We start from the raw sequence: 27,289 nt of genomic DNA, 5'->3' as shown, positions 1-27,289 counted from the left end.
GACTCTAAATTGGCCGTAGGTGTGAATGTGAGTGTGAATGGTTGTCTGTCTCTGTGTGTCAGCCCTGTGATAGTCTGGTGACCTGTCCAGAGTGTACCCTGCCTCTCGCCCACTGTCAGCTGGGATAGGCTCCAGCCCCCTCGTGACCCCGAACAGTATGCGCAGTTATGGAAAATGAATTTGTGAATAAACAAATTAAGGAACAAGCTCTGTTTTGATGATTTTAGTGTACTATTTACAGTTAAGATACAAAAGAAAATCCTAGTGTGAATAACAGGGTGTCTACAGGTATCACACATTATTTAAATGTAATGCTTTTTAAGACCTTTTCAAGACACATGAATATGTATGTGCATGCAGAGGTAGGTTTTATGTAGAAATATGGTTAGTAGAGTCAGTTAGGTTTATCTACATTTAGCCACATTTAAATCCAAGAATAAAGGAAAAAGACAGTATTAGGTTTGGAGGTGGGTTTAAAGATATGTAACATCAAAAATGTATACTTTCATGCAAAAGAGCTTGATTAATTTTGACAAAGAAATTAAAAGATGGGTAAATTAAATTAGATAAAGTGTTTGTGGTAATTAAGACCACACAGATTAAAATTTAAGACTATTTAATGATTTAAAGCCTAAGATTTGGAAAATTTAAGACATTTTAATACTTTTTAAGGACCCACAGACACCCTGGAATAAATGTATTTTTTTTTTTTTATTGTGGATTAGAAAATGGTGGGCAAGCCATTGGGGCACCCTATTGGATCCAAAGTTGAGTATCACTGTTCTGCAGGGGAATCTAAATATAGATCCCTTTTGTAAATCAAATTGTTTAAATACCGGTAGCCTACAAGCACAGGAAAGCAACTTAACTCAATCAACAGATTATGCAGAGGAAATGGTTTATTTCCATGATAAACATTAGACTGGACATCATTTTAACAAAATGTAAAAAAAAGTGCATTACACATGAACATTGGCAATGTACAGTACAGTACACAAAAGTTAACAAAAAACAATTAACAAAACAAAATCTTACTCCCAGGTAGGTTTTTCATGTTCTACATTTTCCACTCGTCTCAACCTCGCATGCTTTGGGGCAGACTTGTGCTCTATAAATACACTATAAATGCCTGCATCCCCCTTGTTTTAAATTACAATATGTCTTAATATCCTTCCACACAAAGTCCTCAGCGTCTGGCTCTAGTAGGATTGTCAGTTTGATGCCTGCTGCCTGGGAATAATGCAATAAAAAAATTCAATCGTTGCCTTTTTTAATAGAGCCCGAAGACGTTTGCTTAAATTAGAGATGGCCCAAAGTCTTTTTTTTTTTTTTTTGCTGTGGTACAAACACGAGAACTTAATTATGAGTACTTCTCAATACACAGTAGCATTATCAGTGCTTTTCTTTATATCGACCACATCTGCAAGCTAATGTACTCCATAGCAAATTGTAGAGAAAAATATATACAGACTGGTAAATTTCAAAGACTGAAATCGATCCTATCTAATGTTTTAATGTAAATGATAGTTCTCATTCCAGCAAGGTTCCTCAGCCAGCTATTGAACCAATACAGTGTACCACACGTTTCAACAATATCAAACGAATACAATATTATTATAGGCTATTAATAAATGGAAGTCCATCAAGTATGTGTGTTTTTCGGGGGAGGTGGAGGAGGCTGCTGTGCATGAGCTTATGTGTGTTTGCATACATTATTATTCTGTGCCGAGTTATACATTTGCAAGGAGCGCGGTTAAATTTCAGGAGTGAGGGTTAAGTAATGTACAAAAAGCCAGACCATCAACACACTCACAGAAACTGTTGCGACGCCTGTGATGCTTTATGATGGAGCTAAGGCCAAGGTTAAGGCACTTAAATACAAACACAAATTCAAAACATGGAGCAAACAACCAAAAGTAGTGCTGTGGTCTGGGAACGCAAACAGAAGGATTTAGTGCTTAGCACATTGCGTGGATGTCCGGCACACTGATCAGGCCCACCTGTCGACACACTGACAACAACAGGCTTAAATTAGAAACACATTAATAATATATTAAAGGAAGAGTACAACATTTTGCTTATTTGCTTTCTTTCTGAGGTGAGAGCATTGATACCACTCTCATGTCTCTATAGGCTGTCACCGTGTAACATTTCCCATTTCTTTTAGCTGAATATTTATCAACAACTTCATGGTTATTTTAACATTTTTCACATTTTTGGACATAGTCTGTAGTATCAAATGCTGTCAGCAACTTTGCAAGTGCCTTATGTTACATCATGCTCATGTGAGGGAAAGAACAGGCTAAAGGAAAAACTAAATTACTTAAATCTAACTAGCGGAGGAAACCTGCAGCTCCCTGGGGTCCAGTGAAGGGAGGGGAAGGAACAGGGGGTGCACTGTCAAGGTTTCTACCGATCTAACTAAAAAAGAGCTAAATCTACAAAAAAAAAAAAAAAAAAACTACAATAACCCCGTGGTTAAAGATGTTTAAATAATTTGCATTCATTCTTTGCACAGTTTTCTTCTGAAGCACTCAGATCTTTAAACACAGTTATGATAACACTCGCATGTGCTTTTCCTGCATACAAACAGGCACTGTTCAGCACACCCAGCGTGCCAAAAAAAGGAGGAACACAACATCAGTCAAACAGAGGAACTTGTAGAGCAACACCCTGTGGCACAGCAACTTTGGATTGGTGGCACAATTTAAACAAAACACGCCTCAAGCTGTCTGAACATGTAGAAAAGTAACTACATAAATGATGCGGAAAAGACTTAAAGAGTTAAACAACCTTTGAGTGCTGGGCTTTGCAGTTCCTTGATCAGTTACTTGCTCTGAATTTAAAAATCAAGGAAATCTCGTATTGTAAATAAAGAATATAATTTCTAATGTTCACACTGTAAATATAAATATTTCAATTTGTAATTTTAAGAGTTGGAATTATAATAATAATATAGAATTCTTAGATCAAATAAACTATAATCACAAGGGTGGACTCTACACTGCAAGCAAAGAGCAGAACTACTTTAATGTTCTCAAATGAATTTGTTTAAACGTAGCTACAGATCTGAAACGTGTCTGTGCGCTGTGTGAACGGATACTAGAGTTGTGCTCAAGTGCTAAATCTATACATGTTTAGTGTGCCTTTGCAAATGTCTGTGGGTTTAGGGAAAGGTAGCTTGTGGTTTTGTAGCTTGTGGCCAAAAAGTTAACTGGGTGAGCCATGTTTACTGTGGGAGCCACTTAGATTAAAGGGATAGTCTGGGATTTTTGAAGTGGGACTATTGTTAGTTTATTACATACAGTAGTGGTCAATGTGCTCCCTGTTTGCAGAAATAGACAGGACTAGCACCCCAGAAGCTATGCTCTGCTAACACAGTGCAGGGCACAGTTGGGCGTTTTCATGTAGGAATGCAGAGTTATACGGTTGAGAAAATGTAGCGCCAATAGAAAAGGCAAAGTAAAGCAGTGAAAATACTGTATATATAATGTCCACTTAGAGTGATATCGATTTTTTAGGTTGCTAAAAGTTTTGCATTTAACCCTAATCCAGAGCAATGCTTAGCTGAGTTTCTAGGGTGCAAGCTCTGTTGGTTTCTGCAGACAGGGAGTGCACTGACCGCTATCTACTGTATGTAACACACTTACTATTAATAAGTATCTCATCCATCCATCCATTTTCATCTACTTATGCAAGGCTGGGTCATGGGTGCAGCAGGCTAAGCAAAGCACTCCAGACGTCCCTCTCCCTAGCAACTCTTTCCAGCTCCTCCTGGGGAGGAGGTTCTGGGTCTACCCTGGGGCCTCCTACCTGCGCCCAGGAGGCATCTTAATCAGATGCCCGAACCACCTCAACTGACCCCTTTCGGCGCAAAGGTGCAGCGGCTCTGCTCCGAGCTCCCTCTGGATATCTGAACACCTTACCCTATCTCTAGGGCTCAACCCAGCCACCCCACGAAAGGAACTCATTTCGGCCGCTTGTATCTGCGATCTGATTCTTTCGATCACTACCCAGAACTCATGACCATAGGTGAGAGCTGGGACATAGATGGACCAGTAAATCGAAAGCTTCGCCTTTCAGCTCAGCTCCCTCTTCACCACAACGGTCCAGCCCAGCACCCACATCACTGCAGACTCTGCACCAAGCTGCCGAACCATCTCACACTCCATTCTACCCTTGCTCATGAAGAAGACCCCAAGATACTTGAACTTCTCGGACTGAAAAAAAAAAAAAAAAAAAAAAGAACTATCCCTTTAATGACCAATGAGATGCAGACTGGGTAAAAAAGTAAGAGAAGACTTTAAATCATGACGGTGATTCACTGGACCTGGCAACAAGATATGGCTTTGGTTACATCAGAAAGTGATCAGATCAGGTGGGGAAAACAAAATTACATTTGAGCTTCTGAATGTTTCCTGACATTTAAATAAATGAATTCCAACAACTTAAAATATTTCTTCGGTCTTTTTTGTCATTCTTTCAGGCATAAGACGAGAGGTTAGGTCCAATTCAACCAATTTATCATCCATCTGATGAATGAATGAATGCTGCTCACTTAAACTGAAGAATGACACATTTGAATGTCAAAACTTTGTTTTTTTAGTATTTAAAAAACACGAATTAAATATGTTTTCTTCCTAAGCATGTTGATATGTTCTGTAATACTGCAAAGTCATGCATGGGGCTTAAATGAGTGCTTTAAGTACGTGATTACAGTAACTTTAATGGAGGAGGTCAGGGTGAACCAGCCACTGAGCAGAGACAACAGAAGAGTCTTTGACCAAAACAGTTCGAGATGCTTGTGGTCCGAGGTACGACGCTTTACAAAGAGGCATAAAAAGGCTCACATCCTTTTTAAAAATGATTATGCTTCCACATGAAATGCCCTTCCGTGGTGTGGAAGCAGCTGCAGCAGGGAAAACATAAGTGACGGTTAGAGAGGACTCAGCTATCAGCGGTAACATGAGGAGATGCTGGATGCAATCAAAATGGCTCAACTGCAAACATTCATTGAGCTCCTTCATGAATACTGTTGATGAGTTAGGATTGAAAAACATACAGTACACTGACAGAAGCATGTTACTTCAGGTATTTCTCTTTCCATCAACATCAAAGTGCTAGCTATAGCGTTCTCAGTAGTTAAAAAGGAACAACCAGATCTTACAAACCACCACTGTCTCCTATCTTGGGAATATGCCAAACCTGTCTGTTGAGGGTAAAATGGCAGCATAATGCTCATCTCCACTGGGCTGTGGGGAAGTGAGATGATCCTGTATGTGGTGTAGGGCTGACAGGCTCAGAAGAGACCAGATCGGCCTCAGTCAGGTTTAAGGGAGAAGTGGAAGGACATAGGAAAGTCTCAAGTCCTTAAGTGGCCAAAAGCGTCCAAGCCTTTAGCGTATGGTCAAAACAAGCAGCCTCATCTTGGTCTTAATGCCAGTAGATAATGACAGGAGACTCTCTGGAAGTACAGAGAGGGCTGTTGCAGCTTGTGACAGTGCAGCTATGAGGCCAGGACATAACAGTACAGGTCAGAGCAGAGCTTCGTTTCTGGTATGACACCACAGCGGCAGTCATCTACAGACCCACAGCCATCATAGTGTACCTGCTGGAGGCATCTCATCCATGTATATGTTAAGGCAGGGGCCCCACTGGGAGCTGGCCCTCCATGGCCAAGCTTGGCAGCTTCTCCAGCTGCTCTGCCCTCTGTCGCATCAGCTCCAGGCCAAATTCTATACCCAGTCCTGGCATTTGCAGCTGGGCCAGTGCCTGCTGCTGGAGCTCCACTGCACCATCAGGTTGTAATTCTAAACCTTCAGCCGAAGTCGCACTGATGCGCCCTGCATCCTCCCTCGTTATTTCTCCTCCCACGCCGTCCCCCTGTGGTTCATCCATGTCCTCTGTCTCCACCGAGCTGCGGTCAGGAGGCGTCTCCTCACAGCTCATGGGTGAGATAAGTTTCTGGAGGTTGGTTTGCGGGACAGGTGGGACACCGGGGGTGCAGGTGGCACAGCGGTACAGATGACTACAGGGCTGGACCAAGTTAGGTGGGACAACTGCAGGGGTTTGGAGGGACTGCAGAATTGGGGTGGAGGCAAAATTGGTCCCGGGCGGATCTATGCATATAGTGGGGACAGTGCAGTGACGGGAGGGGTTAAGGCGATGAGAACGGCCTCCTGCTGGACGGTCACAGCGCCGCCCTTGTGGTAGACGCAGGCAGTCTTTACAGGACTGATAGGAGGGCTTCACTTTTAAAGGGTTTCCTGTGCTAGCACTGTCCTAAACGGAGCAACACAAACACAGTATATAGTCAGTGGCAGTGGGATGCACAATATTCAAAATGCTTAAAAAAGAAAGCGGTTTAAAACAAGATTGCTAAACACAAAACATGACTTTACCACAGTTAAAAGTTATATTTTCTTAACTCACGTCAAAAGCTGCAGGGCAGCTGCGCTTGGCGGCCAGGCGGTTGCTGTTGTTGGTATTCAGGTTGGCCAGGCCCAACCGACTTTCCTCCGTCCTCTCGGCCTCATCCCCTGCCCTCTTCCCATCCGAATTTCCAGGCGTTTGAGCCAAGGCCGCCATCTCAGCCTCCTCTTTCTTGGCCTCTTCCTCATCCTCTTCCTCCAAAGTGCTGATCTCGAGCCTCAGCCTCATATCCTCCAGGGGGTCGAGGCGCCCACACGTCTGAGCTGCCGTGCCCTCGCCAGGCAGGGCTAAATGGGCCATGGGGAAACCCTCATCCTCCAACAGGGCATCCCTCTCTACGTCTTCAATCTCAATGAAAACTCTTTCCATACCGAGCAGAGGGGGACCCCGCACCGGGGTGGAGGGCTCACTGTCTAGTGCAGAGTCTGACAAACGTCTGAAGTAATAGTTATAGTTGAGAGAATCAAGAGGCTCCATCTCTAGACCCATACCCCTGCAGGGAGAGGCTCCGCAGCCTCCCCAGGCTTCTTCCCCTCTGAGCACTGGTGTCTCCTCCCCACCAGTGCAGTGACCAGAGGCTTGCAAATCCTCTGATCCCTCCTCATCTGTTCCAGGCCTCCATAGCTTGTTGTGGCGCTGTTTACTGTGAAAGCAAATCATACTTTAGCTCGTATATGAAGAAAATAAGTGACTCAGAAAGCTTCAGAAAGCACCACTGATGCCAGCAGATGGTGTGTAATGGATAGATGAAACCTCATTGCTGCACTACAGTGGAAAGAAATATTCCCAGATGCAGGTAGCTGAGGAAAGTGCAAACCTGAGTGAAACCGTAGACCTGCTTACCTTGCGTCCAGGATTCCCTCGTACTCTGCCAGCTGTCTCATGAAACCAGCGTTCGGCTGAGCTATACTCCGTTTCTGCTTGACGAAGTTGTAGGCTTTCTCCAGGGACCAGCCGTATTCCTTCATTGCATAGGCAATTACTGTAGAGGCAGACCGGCTCACCCCCATCTTACAGTGCACCAGGCACTTGGAATTGTTCTTCCTATTGGACAGGAAACACTTCATTTACATCACATACATTCACAGTGATTAAAATATTTTTTTATCATCTTGTTTTTTTGGATTGGTGTTTTTCAGAATTCTGCAGTGAGCACTCCACATGTCTCAACTCCAGCCTCACCATTTTTATTTTTACAAACATCCTTTTTTTTTTTTTTTTTTTTTTTTTAAACCTCAGGTTAACATGCTTAGACAGTTGCATAGCAACCAGACTGATTGCGCCATTTCACTTCTCTCTCTCTCTCTTACTCACAGCTGTGTCAGGCATTCGAGAAAAAATGTGTCGTCCTGTGTAATCACAGCTCCAACACTCGGGGAGAATACATGATGTGAGTCAGTCAAACTGTGACGACTTCGAAACGATGACTAAAGATCACGTCTGTTAATAACAAAGTGCTGTGGGGGCACAGTGCTGTTGACTGTTGTTTCTTGGGTAACAGTCTAGTGTTACAGTTTATGATCTGTATAATTTTTCTATCAAAACATGCATCCTACAACCCCCTCCCCTTTCTGCCCTTACTTGGCTTTGACTATAAAGTTGTAGGTGTCGTTCCAGTGGGCCAGCAGGTCGGTGGCATCCTCGTCGTACACGCGGACATTGTGATAAGAGAACATCCCTGGGAAGAAGTTGTCAATCTCTCTGGTAACATTGAGGATGTAGCCCACTCTGCAACCAGAACACGTTGACAACAATCAGACTAAACATCTATGAACACTGCTTCACTGACTATATAATACTTGAAAATCATACAGAGACACATTGGCTTAAAGATAGTAGCAACTTTCAGGTAAAAAATATACATGTATAGCCTTTATTCAATCCTGTATAAGAATAAACATTTCGCATTAAATAAGGATAACACTGTTTGTTAGAGGTAAACTTTCAGCTCACCCGCAGTCACGTAGTTCTTCCAGGTTGGAGGCGTTCCACTCAGAGCCCTACGGAGGCAAAAAGACAGAAACTTATCAGAATAATAGCTGAATATTATGGTTAAGTTAATCCCTCTCATCACTTATGGCCATCTAGAAGTGTGTCGCTGGATTTATCTGCCCTCTGCTTGTATTGTCTTCTTATTTTGCTGTGTTCGGGACGTTTCTGTGCGCAAAGCTCCCCTAACTGCGCACAGGTGAGGTCAACACCTAATAAAAAGGTGAGGACCAGGATTCTCCTTAGAGCAATCCCTGAAGGGTTTGAGGGGAGGGCCAAAATGTACCTATTATAAATCCTCTTCAGGGCTGCAATTAAATGTATCACAATAAGATGGTTGAATCCTGAACCTCCAACGTACAACATCTGGATTTTAAAGAATATGGGAACTCATCTTAAACCTGGATAGATGTTAAAGGGGCTGAAAACTGTGTACAATGATCAAAGTACTATGCACTATATAAGTTATGTAAAAACTGTATTGCTTGTATAAAATGCCGAAGTTAAAAAAAAAGTGAGGACCAGGTGCCAGAACGTAAGCACCACAAATCCAAAAGGAAGCTATGAAAACTGTGCGCACAGCGCAGTAAAAATGCAAATATAGCGAGTTGAAATGCCAAGCAGACGAAGCTTGTTCCAATTCGAGAGTGAATCTGTGGTTGTCTTTCACTTTTGCTGGAGAGCTCTGAAGGAAAGGATGAAGAGTGACGCAGAGTTGGTCTGTTTTCAGTTGGACAGGTAGGTGCCGCCGGATAGCTTAGTTAGGTTGCTAAAGATTCAGCTTTTCCATTATAACAAACGTAATGTTCCTGTTTGAATGTTGTGTCTATAAACGACAACTGACAACTCCTGCTTAGCATAACTGTATGTTACTGAGGTAAGTACAACAGTGTGACAGTGTGGGGGTCTCAGTGTGGAGGAGAAGTTAAGAAAATAATGCTGAAATATGAAAACAGGTAAAGGTAGCATAAAAAAAGATGAATAACCCATTCTCACCAAGTACACATGATCAAAGATAAGTGTGGGCTTGTCCATCTGACCCAGGATCAGAAGCATCTCGTTGTCGATAAACTCTTTGTACTCTTTGAGGTTACAGCTCATATGCTGCTCCAGCTCGTTACGGATCTGAGGATGAGGATTGAACATGCAACACTTTACACTCCTAAAACAACAGCTATACACAGAGAAGCACTAAAACACACTGGATCTTTACTGCAGAACAAAGCTCTCCTCTCTGGTTTTATGTACTACACAAAGTTTCACAGTGTATTCCAACAATAATCTGATGTATCGTTTTCTCAAACCTCTAAGTACAGCATTATAAAGTGATCTGGACCAATCACACACATTGCTCACTGAGGTGTTGATCTGGCACATACCTCCTTTGAGGTGATGTTCTCCAGGTCTTGAAATGTCATGATGGTGCGTAGCTTGGCTTTAATGAGGCACTCTGTTCTCTCTCGCTCAGTCGGCCTGCACATAATGAGTCAACACATCAGTGCTGCTGTCTGAATGGAAATTAGCATAACAGTGAAACATGTTCCCACAGCTGAAAACAAAGGGACAACAGCTGGTGTCCAAAGCTTTGCAATCTATGCTATGACTAACGACATACACACGACAGGCATGTTAGAAAGCAGCAACAATTGGTATGTTTGGCCACATGACAGATACTGTTTGGAATCCCCCTCCAGGGTACAGGGTAATTACACCAGAGTGTGAATTTTATCATAATTACAACAGTTATGTTACATGAAGCAGGCTGCTGGGTCTCACCGGTCGACGAACATGGTGGGCGAGTCAGGCCGGGTGGACTCCAGGTCGGTCATAGCGTTCCACTCATTGATGCAGCTTTGCTCTGAGGTGATGCAGCTCTCATAGAAGGCCATCCACGTGAGAGCGATGCCACCTTGGAAGTAGTTGAAGCGGCGCGACACCTCGCATGCCTTGTGGAGGACCTGCAGAGCAGACCTGCAGAGACACAGAGAAAATGCTTTACCATCAAAAATCAGGGCAAATAAAACCCTTGCAGACTTATAGGTATATTGGTCATTCTGACAAGTGACCAGCAGGTGGCATGAGGAGGTCTTGAAATCTTTGAATAAACAGTGGCAGAGAGCAGCTCAGGAGAGAAATCACAGTGGTGACCATAGTGAAAAATGATTATCAAATGCCCAGTACTTGTTTGTTATTTTACCAAAGCCAGTAATTTTCTTTTCTAACGCTTGATTTTTTTTATTGTTTTTACAAAATATTATATAAAGGAAGAGAAAAAGAAAAGAAAACAAAAAAAACCCTGTCATACTGCTTAAGCACAATACCATACAGGTATATCACCGCCCAAATTTTTAACTATAACCATATGATCATTAACCCTTAACTGTACAATTTCAGCGCAGAGCCAACGCATGTGTATGATCCACATTTATTGCCCCACATCTTCTCCAACATGGCCGTGCTATAGACAGATATGTGCACTTAATTTATGGTGTAATAAAGAATCTAATTATACTCTTCCAACAGTGCTCTCTCCAAGTAAAACCAGTAATTATCAATAATTTTAATTTGGTAGATGTGTGAGGTTGAAAAGTCTATAGATAATGGTACTTTTCCCTGATGCTGTGTGTGTATGGGATAAAGAGCACCCACACAATGACAAGGCACTATTTAAGGTGTCTACAGGTTTTAGTCACTAACATTCATGTTTTTAAGGCAATTTTAGGATGATTTCTTAACCAATTTTAAGACTGATTTTTTTGGCAAATCATCTATTTTCTTATTCAAGCATTTAAGTTAAGTATAAAGGTAAGTACTATACATGTGGTCCTGTGCAGATGTTGTTTTTTTGTTTTTTTTAATACTATTAGAGTGAGTCAGGTTAATCTACATTTCACCAACAGGTAAGTGTGAGTAAAAAGACACTATTAGTTTCAGTGCTAGGCTAAAAGATTAGTGACATCAGAAATGTGACTTTCATGCAGTAGAACTTGACTCATTTTGACAAGTAGTTATTAAAAGATGGATAAAAGAAATTAGTTAAAATGTTTGTGGCAATTAAGACATCTTAAATTCAAATTTTAGACTATTTAATGACTTTATCTTTTTATTTTATTTTTTATTTTTTTAAAGATATTTTTTGGGCATTTTTAAGCCTTTAATTGATAGGACAGACAAGTGTGAAGGGGGGAGAGAGAGAGGGAGTGACATGCAGCAAAGGGCCACAGGCTGGATTTGAACCCGGGCCGCTGCGGCAACAGCCTTGTATATGGGGCGCCTGCTCTACCACCAAGCCACCGACGCCCCAACTATTTAATGACTTTTGAAGCCTTAATATTTATAAAACTAAATTATGGACCTGCTGACAAACAAATGAAACCTATCCAATGAGCCATAGCTAGTCTAACACATTTACATATTCAAGAAGTCCCAAATTCCAGCAACAAAGAAATCATGTTTACGTCTAAACCCCCATTTGCACAGGACTAGTATTTGTAATAATTGCGGAGGTCGTCTGTGATCTCGACCCTGTGTGAATCTGCCATTCTGTAATTCTGTAGTAAGAGTGAATCGGCATCTCTGTGACTGGGGTGGTGTTTAGGTCTTCTGTTTTCTCCGCGCCTCGTTTCTGCCTCTATTACAGAGGCTGCACTAGCAATTATAAGAAAGTTTCGACAGCGTTTTGGCTGCAGGAGGCTCATCTCGCGACACAATATGGACACACATTCGCAGAAAATCCAAGCTCAGATCAATCAGGAGAGTGAGATCTTGAAAGCTGAGATGGATGACGTGACAGTGTGTGGCAGAATTGATTTGGTTTGTTTTATTTACATTTAAAAAATTGGGTTAACACTGTACATTGCAGCTAGTAGTGCTGTGTAATGTGTTTACAGGGATGACAGAAAGTGTACTTCCACGCATTTGACATATCATTGAACTTCTTGTGTATTTTTCATATGGACATGACTGGAATGACACATAATTGGTGGTATTTTTTACATACGTACGTTTCTTAAGCATCACACTGGGCAAAGAGTACAAACTTGGATGATGTCTAACAGTTATTTATTACCTTTTCGTGGTGCTGCTTCTTGATCCCATAATTGAGCTAACCAGGCTAATCTGATCATTCACCATTCTGTACCTTCACACCACAAACACACAACAGTAATCCCAGGTAAACACGAAGGATACACTCACCACATGGCCTGAACCGACACAGGCTTGAAGACATGTGACCGCCCTGCCGTGTTCACGCTGAAGCCTCTGGTGAGGAAGAGGAGGAGAAGGAGGGTCAGTTTGGGTGGAGATGAGGGATGTAAACAGACTGGACACGGCTCGTTCATGGGGACTATTCAGGACACCGACCAGTGGAACATTCCTCCAGCATACAGAGACAATGTTAACAGGTCAGCAGGAACTGTTCCCACACAAAGAAAAATGCATGTAGTTCACTCCTCTGCCACCAGTGGGCAGCAAATCTAAAAGGCAGAGAACAACCAAAATACAGCTGAAGGCCTGCAGACACATACTGTACATTACAACCTCTTGCTTCACATTCATAGGTGTACCTTTAAAAACAGCCTGTTATCAGCCAGCTGATTTAAGTACTCCATCTTTAGGAAAGGACAAAGTGAAACTCACCCATCTCCGTCTAAATGTATGTTGGTATCACTCCACAGTGGCAGCACCATCCCAATAGAGCAATTTTTACTGTAGATCACAAACAGTTACACTTTAACAGATCTAATAATCAGATTAAACTGCACTTAATGTGAGCCTGCGGAGAGAGTAATTACCTGTCCTTGTCTGTAAAGTCCATTCCCAGGACGATGTTTTCCTCCGTATCTTGATGGCCGTTGGTGTAGATGACGACCATGTAGCGCACTCGGTCTGACCAGCCGCTCTCTAACCGTACAGCCTGTGGAACAGAAGGAGAGCATGCAAGAAACATGCAGTATTCAGTGGTGCTGTCATGTGTAAACGTGTGTGACTGCATGATAATCAACAAACTGAAACCGACTCTCAGTAAACAACACTTCCTATTTACTGAATGTCATCAACTTCATGTGTACAGCACTCACACAAACAATGCATACTACCCAAATACTTTAAGTATCAAACTCACCAGCTTAATGCGATCTTCAGATCGGAGGATCTTGAACATGACCTGCAGGTGTTGAGGTAAATCACCTGAAAGTGAAACACACTGTCAGACTCAATGGGAAACTGAATAATTTTTCTGCAATTCAAAGGGTACGTTTACATGCGCATGAATATTCCACCATTATTCTGAATTTCATACGGGTCATGTAAAGACCATATTACGTTTAGATATTCCGAATTAAGACCTTTGCACACTGAGGCTGTTTTTTGTGTGTTTTTTTAAATCCTTCATCCTAAAAAAATGTTCAAATTCAAAATGTCAAGACACATTTGTTCCTTCACTTCTTTCCACTGCAGGTACCTCCCTGTCTGTCACCACTCTCTGCAGACGTCTTGCATTTGACATGATGGCTGAAGGGGCTGAGCTGTCTTTCCTCTCTGTCTCCACACATTCATTTTCTTTGTCTGTGTGTGATCCACCTCCTCCATTACATCCTCCTCCTCCTCCTCGTCATCATCATCCAACTAAATATTACTGTTGAAAGTTAGTTATCGGAGTTATGAAAGGAAGCTGTGCGACCTGTTCCTCTCTTTCGTTGTGAATGTGTCCCGCCTCTACATATTCGTCACTGCCTCTTGGTCAAACAGCTCTCTAAAGGCTTTTGACAGATGCAAAGAACCACAAAAAATCAAACCTGTTCTGAAAACGTTAGACATACGAAAGTTTCAGAGTCAGTGTTCAAATGTTACTGACACAACGTTTTCCACGTGCAACAATTTAGAAAAAAACAGACTCAGTGTGCAAAGCCCTTTAGGCCTTATTCCAAATGGAACATTTTGCGATTAAAAAGTGTGGGATATCATATGCCGATATATTATTCAACTTTTCATACAATTCTTTAAACATGTATACAGCACATTAAGAATATGTGACACATGGCCTTCTGCCATTTATGGTCAGCTCTCTTTGTTGTCATGGGAGGGTTGCACACAAATCAACTTGCTAACAGCCTGCAAGGCTGGAGTACAAATGCTTGCCCAAAGGTAAACTCCACATTTGTGGTCGGAAGGAGAAACGCACCTGCTTTTAAACATTTTAAAAGACTTGGATAACAACAAGTTTTTGGATATGCGCAAATATTGCAACAACAACAATCTTTTCAAGAAGGTGGCTGAAGGAATGAAAGAGGGGGGTTGTTTCTCACGGTCAAACAAGTCCGCCAAAAAATCCTGGCACAACCAACAGCTGTCACACTTTTCCATATTTTAACGTGATAAACAGCATGTTAGGGCACGTTAATCTGTGTATGTGCGGCTGCATGTTAACAGAAATATTAGTGGAATATTCCTTTTCATTGGACTGGATGTCTAAACTGAACTTTACGAGCTCACACAGTATAGGAGCTTAGCCTATTACTTGCGGCTACATGGATGTTTCACCCGGCCTGACCTGGCTGACGTGATTGATGCCACAGCGTCCTTGGTTGTGTTGAGTTCAGACAATAAACTGCAGGTTTCAGTTGCAGAATAATTATCATATTCATTCATACCACCAAACACAGGTTGAATAAATGCCCATTTTTTATCATTCGTTCAAACTGAACACACAGCCTTCAGCACGTTGCACACTGTCCAGCTCTACAGCGGATAAAAACCTTTTGCCCTTCTGCACTGAAACACCTGACGGCAACAATGTTGTTCCTACCTTTACACACTAATGCACCAAATATCAACACAGCGCCACCCTCTGTACATACAGAGTAAATACAATCAATGTCTGCTGGGTGAAATGACATTTGGCTCATACACAACAATCCTGACAGAGAAAATGATTTCCCGCCACTGCAGTAAATAAAACTGCCTTCGGTAGGCTGAAAATATCACCAAGTTCAGACTGAACAATACAGAGCAAAAAATGCACACTTTAATAACCGACAGGCTTCACTGCAGAGACACACTCTGGAATTTCTAACAGAAAAACTAAAGGTCAACTACAAACTGATCATTCAGCTTCTTCTACTGTACATTCATTGTTAGTTTTTGTCTCCAGTGGGAGGAAATATGCTCGTGGATTTATCTCAATGAGGACAAGTTTTAACTCTGTGACCTTCCAGCTGTGCTAAGCTAAAGTGTTAGCGGGTAAACACCTGAGTCACATGTGAGCAGACTTCTGGCTTGTCCTGCAATTGTCCTCAAATGACTTCAGGCTAAACGAGGACGTGAGATTAGAAATCTATTAAAGAACCAAAAACACTCACAGAGGGTTGTTATTTTTAGATTGTGCATGATTATTCCACATTTTAACGTCACTTTGATGTGCAGACAAACAGCAGCAGCAGCATGGTTGTGTAATAATCATGTCAAGTAGTACTCAAAAAGTGTAAGAGCAGATACTGTCTGTATATTTCTCTGGAATAGCTTTAAGCAAACTGCTTGAGACTTGATCTTGTTCGAACTGATTTGTGAGAATCCCTTGTGTCAAACTGCGGGTCACTTTAGGTCAGACCCAGCGGGGCAACAGTTCCTAACACAATTTAGAATAAACACAGACAAACCCACGGAGAGAGAAAAAGCCACCTCAGCAAATACAATTTTCCTTTTGTCTGGAGCTCATTTGTGCTGAGAATATAAGCGACAGAACAAGAAACAAAGCTTCTTCTGTGCGTGTTTTGTTCCTACCTGCATGCTTGTGGTGGGTCGGGGTCTTTGGTCCCTGTGCGCTGCCGCCCTGCTGGAGGAACAGAGCGGCTCCTTTGACCATGAAGAAGCTCTCACTGAGGCTGGAAAAAGCAGATGTGGGAAATACAATCAGGGCTTTTGAAACCTTAACAAAAACTTTTTACAGTACATTGTACTCTATACCTGCACCAGGTTAATAATGTCTAACCAGTTTAACCACCTGGCTTCTTTCTTTTCAAAAGTAGTGTTTTGTGAGAGGATGGATTGATCTGATTTGATTCATTTCATCACTCAGCTCAGATATCTGCAGATTCCAGTCAAAAACCTCATCGTCATGGTCTTCACAACCCTTTAGTTTTACCTTTAAACAACACTTGTACATGTACATTTGACTCATCCATACATGCCTTACACCACTGACTCCTTCCATATCGCCACAGGCCATCTTATTTTTGCTTTAGGCTCAAACAAGAAGAAGGTGACAGGTTTAATTGAATTCTTAATGCTACACAGACTTCACTCTTTCAAAATAAAACAATGCAAAAGCTATCGTTCTATGTTTTTTCCGCTTGTGACTGATGCTAGTCTTCAGGCAACCTTAAACCATTAAGGTTTTTTAATGTAACACCAACACTTGACAATGTTTCTAACATCATTACCTCTAATCTAGACGCAGATCCCCTACATACCAGCCTCAGCATATCTAACTCCACAATCAGCCTCTTTCATTACCTATTCTCTCATTAGCAATTAAACCAATGGATTTCAAGGGTGTAAATGTTACACCCTGATGAAGACTCTCTAGTCGAAACATGTTGATTTATCTACGCATTAATAAAGGATTTTTAACTACAGTCAGAGGGCCTCTGGTGCATTTTTGGACTGCCCGCCTGTACCATGGACTTTTACACTGAGTGAGCTAGCCAGTCGTTGTTAGTGTAAGTACCTTAACCCAGTGTAGTACTCCCTATTTTGTCCTCGTAATAAAAACAGACCGACTGTTTTACGTTGACACGGTGGGATTATTTAGGCTCTTTGACTGTTAATTTGGTCTATACAACTGTTCCTGTGTGACTTACCGGAGCTGTACGTGGCATTCAGAGCATATGTATGGTTCAAAGTCTGAGCCGGGATTGTTTGCACTAGGCTCTCAACATGGAGGTGGGTGTGCCAGTGGCTAGCAGCTAACAGTGCTAACAGCACATACAGTGATAAAAACAAACTGGCACCAGAGGATGGGTGCTACGCTTCAGTGACAATGCCGTTGCTGTGATCAGTGGTAACCACCCATGATCACCATATGACCACAGTGTAGAGCAGTGGGGATTAGCTAGCTAGTAGGATACAAACACACACAAGACTCACATGCACTCACATGCACACTCAGCCAGATCTTCTACCACACAGCCGACAGAGAAACTTGGATTAAAACACACACAGAGGGAGTATGACTTCATTCCCCTCTCAGGACACTATTACTCTTCTATAGTTACACTATAGAAGAGTAATAGTGTCCTGAGAGGGGACACTATTACTCTTCTATATCGTTACACTATAGAAGAGTAATAGTGTCCTGAGAGGGGACACTATTACTCTTCTATATCGTTACACAGAATAGCTGAAAATGACATCTTCAAATTGCTTAAATTGTTTGTTTTGTTCGATTATAACCCCCAAAGCAATTAATTCATTCATTTCATTATTCATATCTGCTTATACTCTTGGGGTCACGGGGGGCTGGAACCTATCCTAGCTGACACTGAGCAAGAGGCATTGTACACCCTGGACAGGTCGTCTCCAGACTATCACAGGGCTGACACATAGAGACAGACAACCATTCACACTCACATTCACACCTATAGACAATTTAGAGTCACCAATTAACCTGCATGTCTTTGGACTGGGAGGAAGCCAGAGTACCCAGAGAAAACCTATGCTGACACGGGGAGAACATCCAAGCACGGCTGAAGCTGAAACCGATGGGTGTTTTGCCAAAACATGAAACATCAAAAAACAAATTTTGTGGATTAATTTTCATCTGATCTGCAAGTAAAGTCATCATGGCCAAACTGGAGCTGAAACCCAGTTTTAAATCATGAGATGTGTCCAAGAAATGCAATGACCAAAGTTGAGGGACATAAAAACATCTACAGTCAGGATACTGTGCGTACAGTGAGCAGCCAGGTGTAGGCTGCATACTTATTAAGTCCTCACTGGTTCAGCGAGCAGGACAGAGGGCTCATCAGCGGCTGAAAGTCAGCAGAGTCATGACGCAGTGACTTTTACAGCCCTGTGTTTTTATAGCATGATTAACAGACTCTACTCCAGCGAGTTCGCTGACCTACGGCGAATCAAGCGTTACACCGCGACTACCCATATGTGCTCGGGCCTTCAAAACTTCCCTCTACTGTCCGACCTGCGTTGGATGCAGCAACTTCTGGGTCATGACTTTGTTATGAGGGCTGCAGTGAGGCAGGAGGAGAGCTTTAGTGTCTTTTCTCACACAGAACAGAGTGCAGCTTTGTTTAACCGCAGTCTCATTCCCCTGCTCAACCAACACACACACACACACACACACACACACACAGACACACAAAGCCTGGTATGACTGAGTGGGACCATCACAAGGCCTTTTGTTTCAGCTCCCCTGCTACGTGGTATCACGGGGTCCTTTCAAACATATGTCAAAGATGTATAGCATGGAGATGACAGTGAATTAATCACAAGGTGTGATGTCAATTATTTAACCTTTAACAAGTGTACGCTACATCTGAGAAAGATTTTCAGAGTAAAAACCTTAAACTCCTGACCAAGCTTGATCACAGACGTCTTTTTCTTATTTAAATTAAAAAAAAAAAAAAAAAAGCATAGATAGAGTTTGAATTAAATGTTCAGCTCCTCTAAAAAGTGTCCACTATCAAGTCGACTATCCACTTTTTGTTTGTGGTGCTGTTACAACTTACATGCGACAGATCTCCCTCCGAGTCAGAGCAGCTTTCTCCACAAAGTGAGGCAGCACGGTCAGCATAGGTTTATGTGAGGGTTTAACAACCAGATGCATCCTGCTAGCAGTTGGCGGACTATTTCCAGTCTCAAATCTCAAGAAAACCTCTCCAGTTTAGTTCCTCTTCTCAACATCCTCCCATCCATCTTCTACACCTGTGTATTCCTGTCCGTGGCCAGGGGACCCGCAGCCTCTTCTAACTTCTCTTGTTGTGGTCTTAGTAAAGCAAGTACATCCTCTTTTCCTTCGACAGCTTCCTCAATCCTGAAGTCTCCTCGTCTGCGCTGCCCTGTCCCCCCTCAGTCTCCGCTCACTATCTCCCCTCAACAGCACGTGCTTCAGCAATCAGCTCTCCCTACGCAACGCTCTGCCACAATACCATCATTCATGCAAGCACTTGGAGGCGGTGGAAATGTTACTTGGCGTCAAACTCAAGTCTGACATGCAGAATCCTAAATGAAGACTCTACACGCTGATGAATTACTGAGTCACAGAAACATATTGCTCATGTAGACACTCAAGACAAGGCATGACATGACTGTTTTCAACCGTGAATGACCCCCGCCCACACACACACAATCACACACACACACAGTGAGCACAAAGACAGAGTCTGTGCCAAAGCTTTGCTGACACAAATCCTGACTTCTGTGACGAAAGGTTGATCAAAGAAAAGCTTTGTAACCGAGGGGGAACAACGGTTTGTGTACTCTGTGTTATGTAACAGAGCAGAAGAAACATTTTTAAAACCTGTCACAATAAATCAGCTGCACTTGGGGCAGGTTTTTGTCCTTGACAACAGCGAGAAACTGCCTGACTGATACTTCTGAAACTTCAGGACTGAGGACAAGACAAGCAGCTCATTACGTGCCAAACAGGGGTGTAACGGTACACTGATTCGGATCTGTAGATCAGTTCAAATATCACTGATCTAATATCATTGATGTAAATACTGATACATATCACCATCTTTAAGATACAGCTTTCTTATGTAATTCTAAGAGGACGGCTGTGTCACCATTTCCGTCCAAGCACATCTCCTTCCTAAACATTCAAACACTTGCTGTGGCCTAGCGCTAAGCAGACACTGGTAAGCAGCCAAGAAAAAGACAATGAGGATATCTACTGATATTGTCTCATGTCACTCACAGGCCCATAAATCGAATCAAAATTGTATTGTGGCAGACTTTATGATGTCAGCAAATACTATATAGTTGTCCAAAGAATCAATATCATAAAGTGGTGAAACTTGTGATTCACACCCCTGCTGCCAAAGTACTTTCAACAATCACAGCAACATCACTCTTTGACAGTCTAGTTAATTGCTTACATTGAGTCAGTTAAAGTGTCATTGCCAAAGTTGTGTGTTCTTTAAACCCTCGTTCCAATTACTCATCTGTGTAACAAGCACTTGGTATAAACACGACCAAATAATATACATCACCAGAAGCCTAAAAGATAAAAATCTAACCTAGAAACTAACTGGAAATTAAAAAGTATTTTATGATGTCGTCCTTTTATTAACTAAGCAATGGTTTCTACTTGTACTGTTTACTTTCACCTTTCCAATGCATTGCAATTTTATTTGGCATAACACTTTTTAAAAGAGCCTCACAAAGTGTTTTACAAATGATTAAAGGTTAGATTAATACTTAAATATACAAAAAAGACTAAGTTCAACTGAGCATCTTGGAGTTTTCAGGTTTAAAGGGACAGTTCACCTGTCCGGCAGTTCATGTGTTTTTGCTCTTACCTGTAGTGCTGTTTATCATTCTAGATTTTTTTTTTTGGTGTTGGAGATATTGGCCGTAGAGATGTCTGCCTTCTCTCGAATTTAATGGAACTAGATGGCACTCAGCTTGTGGTGCTCAAAGTGCCAAAAAATACATTTGAAAACTCAACAGCAATGTCTCTTTCCAGAAATCATGAACCAGTTCAAGATAATCTACAGATCTTGGTGTGAGCAGTTTCATGTAGGAACTATTTTCTTTCAACTAACCTACACTTGCCAACTGTATCACTGTGCAGAAGGAAGCATGCATCTACTGTTGGCTCACCTAGCACCGATGAGCTAGCTAACATTACAGCTCAGCTGAGGAGGACGCCATTAATGTTAAGATATTGTGCTGTCACAAGCATGAACCTCCTGTCCATGAGTAGATGCACCCTTCCTTCTGCACAGTGATACAGTTGGCAGGTGGAGTAGAAAGAAAATAGTTCCTACATGAAACTGCTCACATCAAGGTCTGTGAATTATCTTGAGTAACTGGGTCATGATTTCTATAAAGAGACATTGCTGTTGAGTTTTCAAATTTATTTTTTTTAGCACTTTGAGCACCAAAAGCTGAGTGCATTCTAGTTCCATTATATTTGAGAGAAGGCAGACATCTCTACGGCCAAGATCTCCAACACTGTACAACTTGATTTTGGACTGAACTGTCCCTCTCACTGTTACAGCCTGAAATGTTCAATAACAAAATAAACTGTATTGTTAAGATGACGCTCTTACTTAAACTGATTAAAATGTTATTTGAGAGTCGTTTCAGTCATACCTGTAGTGCGTCTAACACACAATCAGAGCCTGAAAATGACAGCTTTAAACATCTCTCTCTGCTAATCTCTCCTACTATAGGACAGGCTCATCCAGGGTCAGAAGGCCCACTGATCACATAAACGGGACAAAAAATATAAATACTCCACAAACCAGAAATACAACAAGCTTGTATTTCTTTGTAAATTAGTTTGACATCTCTGTAAGAACAGACAGATCTTACCTCTGATTATTTTTCCGCTCATCATCACTTCCAAAATCCTGAAAGACAAAACGAGGCAGAGGATATAAATGACTGCAACGGTATAATGTTGTGTAACTGCAGTGTCAAATGAATGTCGAGGACAAACTGGGGAGAGGGCTTTACATTTTCCTCCTGTTCTTAAACAACAGCCATCTTTGTTAATCTGATACTTGTAGCAGCAGTCTGGAGAATGTTCCTATTGAGCCCCAGAGTGGATTAGTGAACAGAGACTACTGCACTGAGCACATCTTACTGTAGTCTGGGTCATCCAGAGGCTGACATTCACTGTGAGCATGATACATCGTTACTAGGGCAAAAAGATACGTTTGTTGAGTTAATTTAGGACTGGACCTTGATGTGAGATGGTACAGTAGCAACACTGGATGTTGAGCACCATCCCATTGGAATAAAGCGTACCAGCGCCAACTGCTGGTCCTCCCCTGTCAGTGTTGTGATCAGCTGCAACACAGCTGACAGTTGAATCATTAAGACGCCTTCAAACAGCACGAGTTCAGCAAGAACACATCCAAACATCACACTTCTCCTCCCTGCTGGCTGACTCTTGCAAAACAGTGAGCTGTGGTGCAGAAAGTGATATTTAAAAACCCCAAACTTCTCACCAGAGGAAGAATGTCACTGCTTATTTTTGTGCCTCAGTTCAGTCAGCCCACTTCAGAGCATGTAATCCACTTTCCTAAAACTAGAAACTGGAGCACTAACCCTGATGTTTGTCAAATCTGGCATTGCTCCACATTTCAATATTGACTTTGTTTTCAACTAAGATTTTGTTTTTTTTATAGGGGATTTAAAGACACAGTGTGTAAGATTTAAGGGGATTTAGTGGCATCTAGTGGTGACGACTGCAGATTGCAACCCACATATTAGTGTTCTTGGTTCGGGAGGTTTTAACCAAAAGCCGAAATATCCACAGATGTCTCTTCCTCTCACAAATAAACAAACCAGGTGATTAAAACCAGTAAAAACGCTGAATAAAGCACCTTTATGTTACAAGTCAGTGTTTCTCCAAAGGTGTTTGACATAGCACACCTTTTTTTCTCTGATAACTTAAGATCCAGATGTCCAAGAAGTTTTTACTAGCACTATATTTTCAAATGCATATATAATGGGAGACATTAAAAAGTTAATTTTGAGACTGTACAGAAGAATCACTCTGCAAAATATATTAAACAAAAGTGGAGAAAGAATTGCACATACAACAGAGGAGGACTGGACGGAGATATGCGAGACACAGGCAACTACTGCAAACTCAAGGTCCCTGATGGAGTTTGGTTGGAATTATCTTGTGCAATTCTTTCTCAATGGCATTGCAAACAGGTCTACAGAGCCGGAGCTTTTGTTGGAGGCAATGCAGAACGTCACTGGCCAATAATTATCATGTTTCTGGGCATGCCCAAAAATAGAACCATACTGGCAAGATATTGCAGGTGAGAATCATAAGATAGTTGGGATGGATCTAGTCTACTCATTTGCAACACTATACCTAGGAAAAATAACTGAAACTGTCCCACACAAAGATAAATATTTATTAAAGATACTTATGGCAAGTAGCAGGAAAGCCATGTTGATCCTCCGACATTGGCCCAATAACTGGGGATTATAAACGAAATGTACAATGTGGAGAAACTTACTTTTATTTTAAGGCTAGAGATGGAAAAATGTAGAAAATATTGAAAGGAATGGATTGTGTATGAACACCATTGAGAAAAGTGTGACACTGTACGCCAGGATTTAAGTGAAAAATGTACTGTGATTTGACCTTGTGACATCCATGATGACCTCACGTCTGTTTTTTTTTGTTTTATTTTTTAATAAAAAAAGAGTTGCAGGAAAAAAAGAAGAGCTTTTTTTTATTGGGAGCTGAATGATTCGCAGAGTTCTCTTCTTTTCCAAAATGAATGGAACCGGATATTTTAACTGGTAAAACACTGAACAAAGCTGGTTCACGCGTTTAAAAAAAAAACAAAAAAACAAAAAAAAAAAACCAGTGTTTTTCAGATGCTCTCGTTGTAATTACGGAGGCTGATGTGAACATCTAGAGCCAGTGGTTCCCAACTGGTGCAGCCATGGGGTCCAGATTTCCCCTGAGTCACTTGTTCAAGGTCCACATGGTTTAATAGATTCAGTGTCATACTTGCGTTTGACCATGTCGTCAAGCTAGTGTGCTATCTCTGTTAAGTAGTAGCTCGCGTAATAACTCATGCTACAGCAGAAACGTAAAAGGTCTGTGCCTGAAATTCACCGTACTCTAAAGTGTGTTTTTTTACAAACTTGACATGTTCTGGGTCACTAGCTGTCCATTCAGAATGGACCCATGACCCACTTTTGGACCGCAACCCACCACTCGGATGCCACTGATCTAGAGCCAGTGTTCAGTTTGTCTGTTCTGGGCTTCTGCAGAAACATGGTGGACTCTGTGGATGAGGACCAGCTCTTTATTTAGATACAAACAGCTCATTCTAAGATAACAAAAACACAACGATTCTTATTTTCAGGTGATTTTACGCTAAAATGAAAACGTACTTGTTAAATTATATCCCCCTAAATCCTACACACCGGACCTTTAATGTCACAGCCTTAAAGTTGTCAAAGTCAACGTTACATCTCACTGTCAGGAGCTGAACCTGACTGGACGATAACATACAGTCACTTTTTTCATTGTGATGTAACAGTGTGTGAGGTGCTGCATACCTCAGTGACATCACTCATTAGGTGTTTCTTTCTGCAAGTTCATGAACACTTGACTGAACTGTGCTGAGCATACTTCCAAATATTGCTGTCATTCCCCTTTAAAGTCTCCTCCCTAGCACTGAGGCTGCATTACTACATAAAAGGCCAATAACAAGGAGGGAGAACAACCTGAGTGCAACGCAGCAAATGTTTGTGCAGCAGCAAAATGACCACTTTGTTCTGACAGCTAAACCCAGCAGCCCCCCTCCCCCCTGCAGGATTTTGTTTACAAATCCGCTCCCACAGCAGCCACAAACAACTCTGTGCTGGTAACAATGCAACACTAGATCAAGTTTAACACACAGCAGCGATGACGGAAGTGAGGTTAACCCTTCCTGCAGGATATTAAACAGCACCCAGTGTGGATTGATAGGGGCTCCTGAAGGCGCATTCACGGCGTCTCTTCGCGCCGCGCACACAAAGACCGAGCCCCGGCTTTTCCACTTACCTCCCCCGCACTGCTGTTGGTCGTGCTGGCCGAGGATGCTGCACTGGGAGTGGGGGAGCGCTGCAGAGTCACCAGGGCCATGGTCGGTGGGCTGCAGGCTTGGAGGGCAGCGGAGGAGGAGAGGAGAGGAGAAGGGAGGGGAGGAGGATGTGGGAAGATGCGCCGCTGAGATTGTCTCTGTCACCGGGGAGAAAATGCCTAGTCAGACTCTCATCCAGCAGCACCTGACTCCACAGCCCCGGCGCTGCTGCTCCCGTTCGGTCCTGCTCCGTGCGTCCTCCGGTGCCACCGCGGTCCTCATGAGCGGGAAGTCAGGAGAGATTTCCTCCGTTTGTAGCGAGCCAGCAGCAGCAGACCCCGCGATTTCATCACTGCTGCGCAGACAGACAAACAAAACACGGTGCAGGTTGCAAGCGGGGCAGAAATGACATGCAGCTCCGGCGAACGCCTGTGATTGGCTGGCCTAGTTCGCGTGTGCGCTGTCATTGGGCCAATGTTGTCAAGGTGACTGGCCAGACTAGGAACTCCCAAATACAAATGTTGGTGAAATAATATTCTGCTCGTGTTATGAAACACTGTGAGGTTGACATAATGTCGAGGCGGGCACCAAATAACCATTATATGCACATTCGATTCATCTGCTTATTACAGTCTCTAATAATTATCAGCCTACATGGCCTTACATCATAAACTGTTAAACATGCCTGTCACAATCTCCTTGAGTCCTCGGTGATGTCACCAAATGTCTTGTGTGGTTCAAGCAAAACACAAATATTCAATGTACTGTATATTAAAACAAAGACAACACCTAATTTTCACATTTGAGAAGAATATTTGGCTTTTATCATGATTGCAGATTAGTTTCCTGACAACCATCTTCTCAATTAATGGAGTAATTGTTTCAGCTCTAATGACAGAAGAACCATAGGTGTATTATGAGACAATGGGCCCCTGAGGACAGATATGCAAAGAGCCTTAAAACCTCCCCTACACTGGAGCAAGACAGACTTTAGGCCCGTTTCTACCAAGCAGTACAGTACTGTGCAATTAAGTTTGATACGCTTTATTTCTGTTTCCACTGTGTAAAGTTGTGGATGTTACCAATGGGACTGCCGTACCATCCCCGTTTTTGGTCCCCCCTCTGTTGGGGTACCTAGCACACAGATCTGGTACTAAAAGGTGGAGCTGTGAACACTGCAGTTCGTTGATTGGTCAATAGCGTACAGTCACTCTGCTCAGGGCTGAGTTGTGGCTGGTTTTATAGCCACTGTTCATACCATGGACAGTTTTGCATATATTAGTAAACTGTAGCAGTTGTAGTCTGAGAAAAATAATTCACTCTGCCAACTGCTGGCAACTTCTAAGGTGGAGCATTTACTTGTGATGTTGCTCAATGCACGAGTTGACGATGTGAATCCATCAACACGCCTTAAATTTCACTGTGACAACTTTGACCATTACTTTAATTTTTACTGTCTCTCTCGGTTGACACAGACTTTTAGTGATGAGTGCATGTTCAAGCATTTAAAAATATTGCGACCGGATTATGTGAACTGCATAAATTCTAACCCTCACTCTGAGAAAAAAAAAAAGCGTTGTGGAGTGTTGTTCCTGTAGGCTACAGCCGGCTGCACTTGCCTTAGAAGGACTAAATGCTCATACCCGCTATTTTTAAATATCCCATGGAGAGAGACTCTCACTGCAGCCTGTGCTATTTGTTCTGAAAATGTCAGCGTGCAGCCTCGTTCTGTGGACGATAAACGAGGTGCAGACTGATAAAGAAGAAAATACAGTGAGTGCTATACAGAGCAGTGAGTGACAACAGCCCCGCCCATGTTCAAGGGTTCTGTTTGCAGTGGAAATGCTACGGTCTAGATACCATGTCTGAAGGGTTACTTTGGTTCCAAAGGTACAATACTGAAAGTGCTTGGTGGAAACGGGGCTTATGTGGTGGTTTTGCATCTCTTGTAGTCTTTATGAGTCTTTTCATGGTCAGTACGTGCTCATTTGGCATTTGACATCTTGCAAGTGAAAGTCAGGGGCCCCCCTGACACTTTGGCCTCCTGTGCCTGTGCTCAGCAGGCCTGATCA

At 42.4% G+C, this 27,289-nt stretch overlaps 1 protein-coding gene across 2 annotated transcripts; it reads right to left on the bottom strand.

The window, feature by feature from the left end:
* Positions 1 to 926: 926 nt before the first annotated feature.
* ssh1b (slingshot protein phosphatase 1b) lies at positions 927 to 25,608 on the bottom strand. 2 transcript variants are annotated; one of them, XM_049603903.1, is made up of 15 exons: positions 25,199 to 25,608; positions 21,982 to 22,019; positions 16,204 to 16,304; positions 13,547 to 13,611; positions 13,218 to 13,339; positions 13,063 to 13,131; positions 12,619 to 12,684; positions 10,198 to 10,392; positions 9,801 to 9,894; positions 9,418 to 9,546; positions 8,386 to 8,432; positions 8,014 to 8,160; positions 7,276 to 7,476; positions 6,433 to 7,075; positions 927 to 6,282 (listed from the first exon to the last, which is right to left on the bottom strand). In XM_049603903.1, the coding sequence occupies exons 1-15, from the start codon at positions 25,277 to 25,279 to the stop codon at positions 5,638 to 5,640; spliced, it is 2,643 nt and encodes an 880-aa protein (XP_049459860.1). In that variant the 5' UTR covers positions 25,280 to 25,608; the 3' UTR covers positions 927 to 5,637. The 2 variants fall into 2 exon arrangements, with proteins under 2 accessions (XP_049459860.1, XP_049459861.1); XM_049603904.1 differs by lacking the exons at positions 21,982 to 22,019; positions 25,199 to 25,608 and adding an exon at positions 19,167 to 19,502.
* Between the last annotated feature and the right edge of the window lie 1,681 nt (positions 25,609 to 27,289).

Source organism: Epinephelus fuscoguttatus, linkage group LG18 (assembly GCF_011397635.1).
Source record: "Epinephelus fuscoguttatus linkage group LG18, E.fuscoguttatus.final_Chr_v1".
Taxonomy (NCBI): domain Eukaryota; kingdom Metazoa; phylum Chordata; class Actinopteri; order Perciformes; family Serranidae; genus Epinephelus; species Epinephelus fuscoguttatus.
The sequence above is the reverse complement of the archived record's forward strand: the minus strand, read 5'-3'. Positions and strand labels throughout refer to the sequence as shown.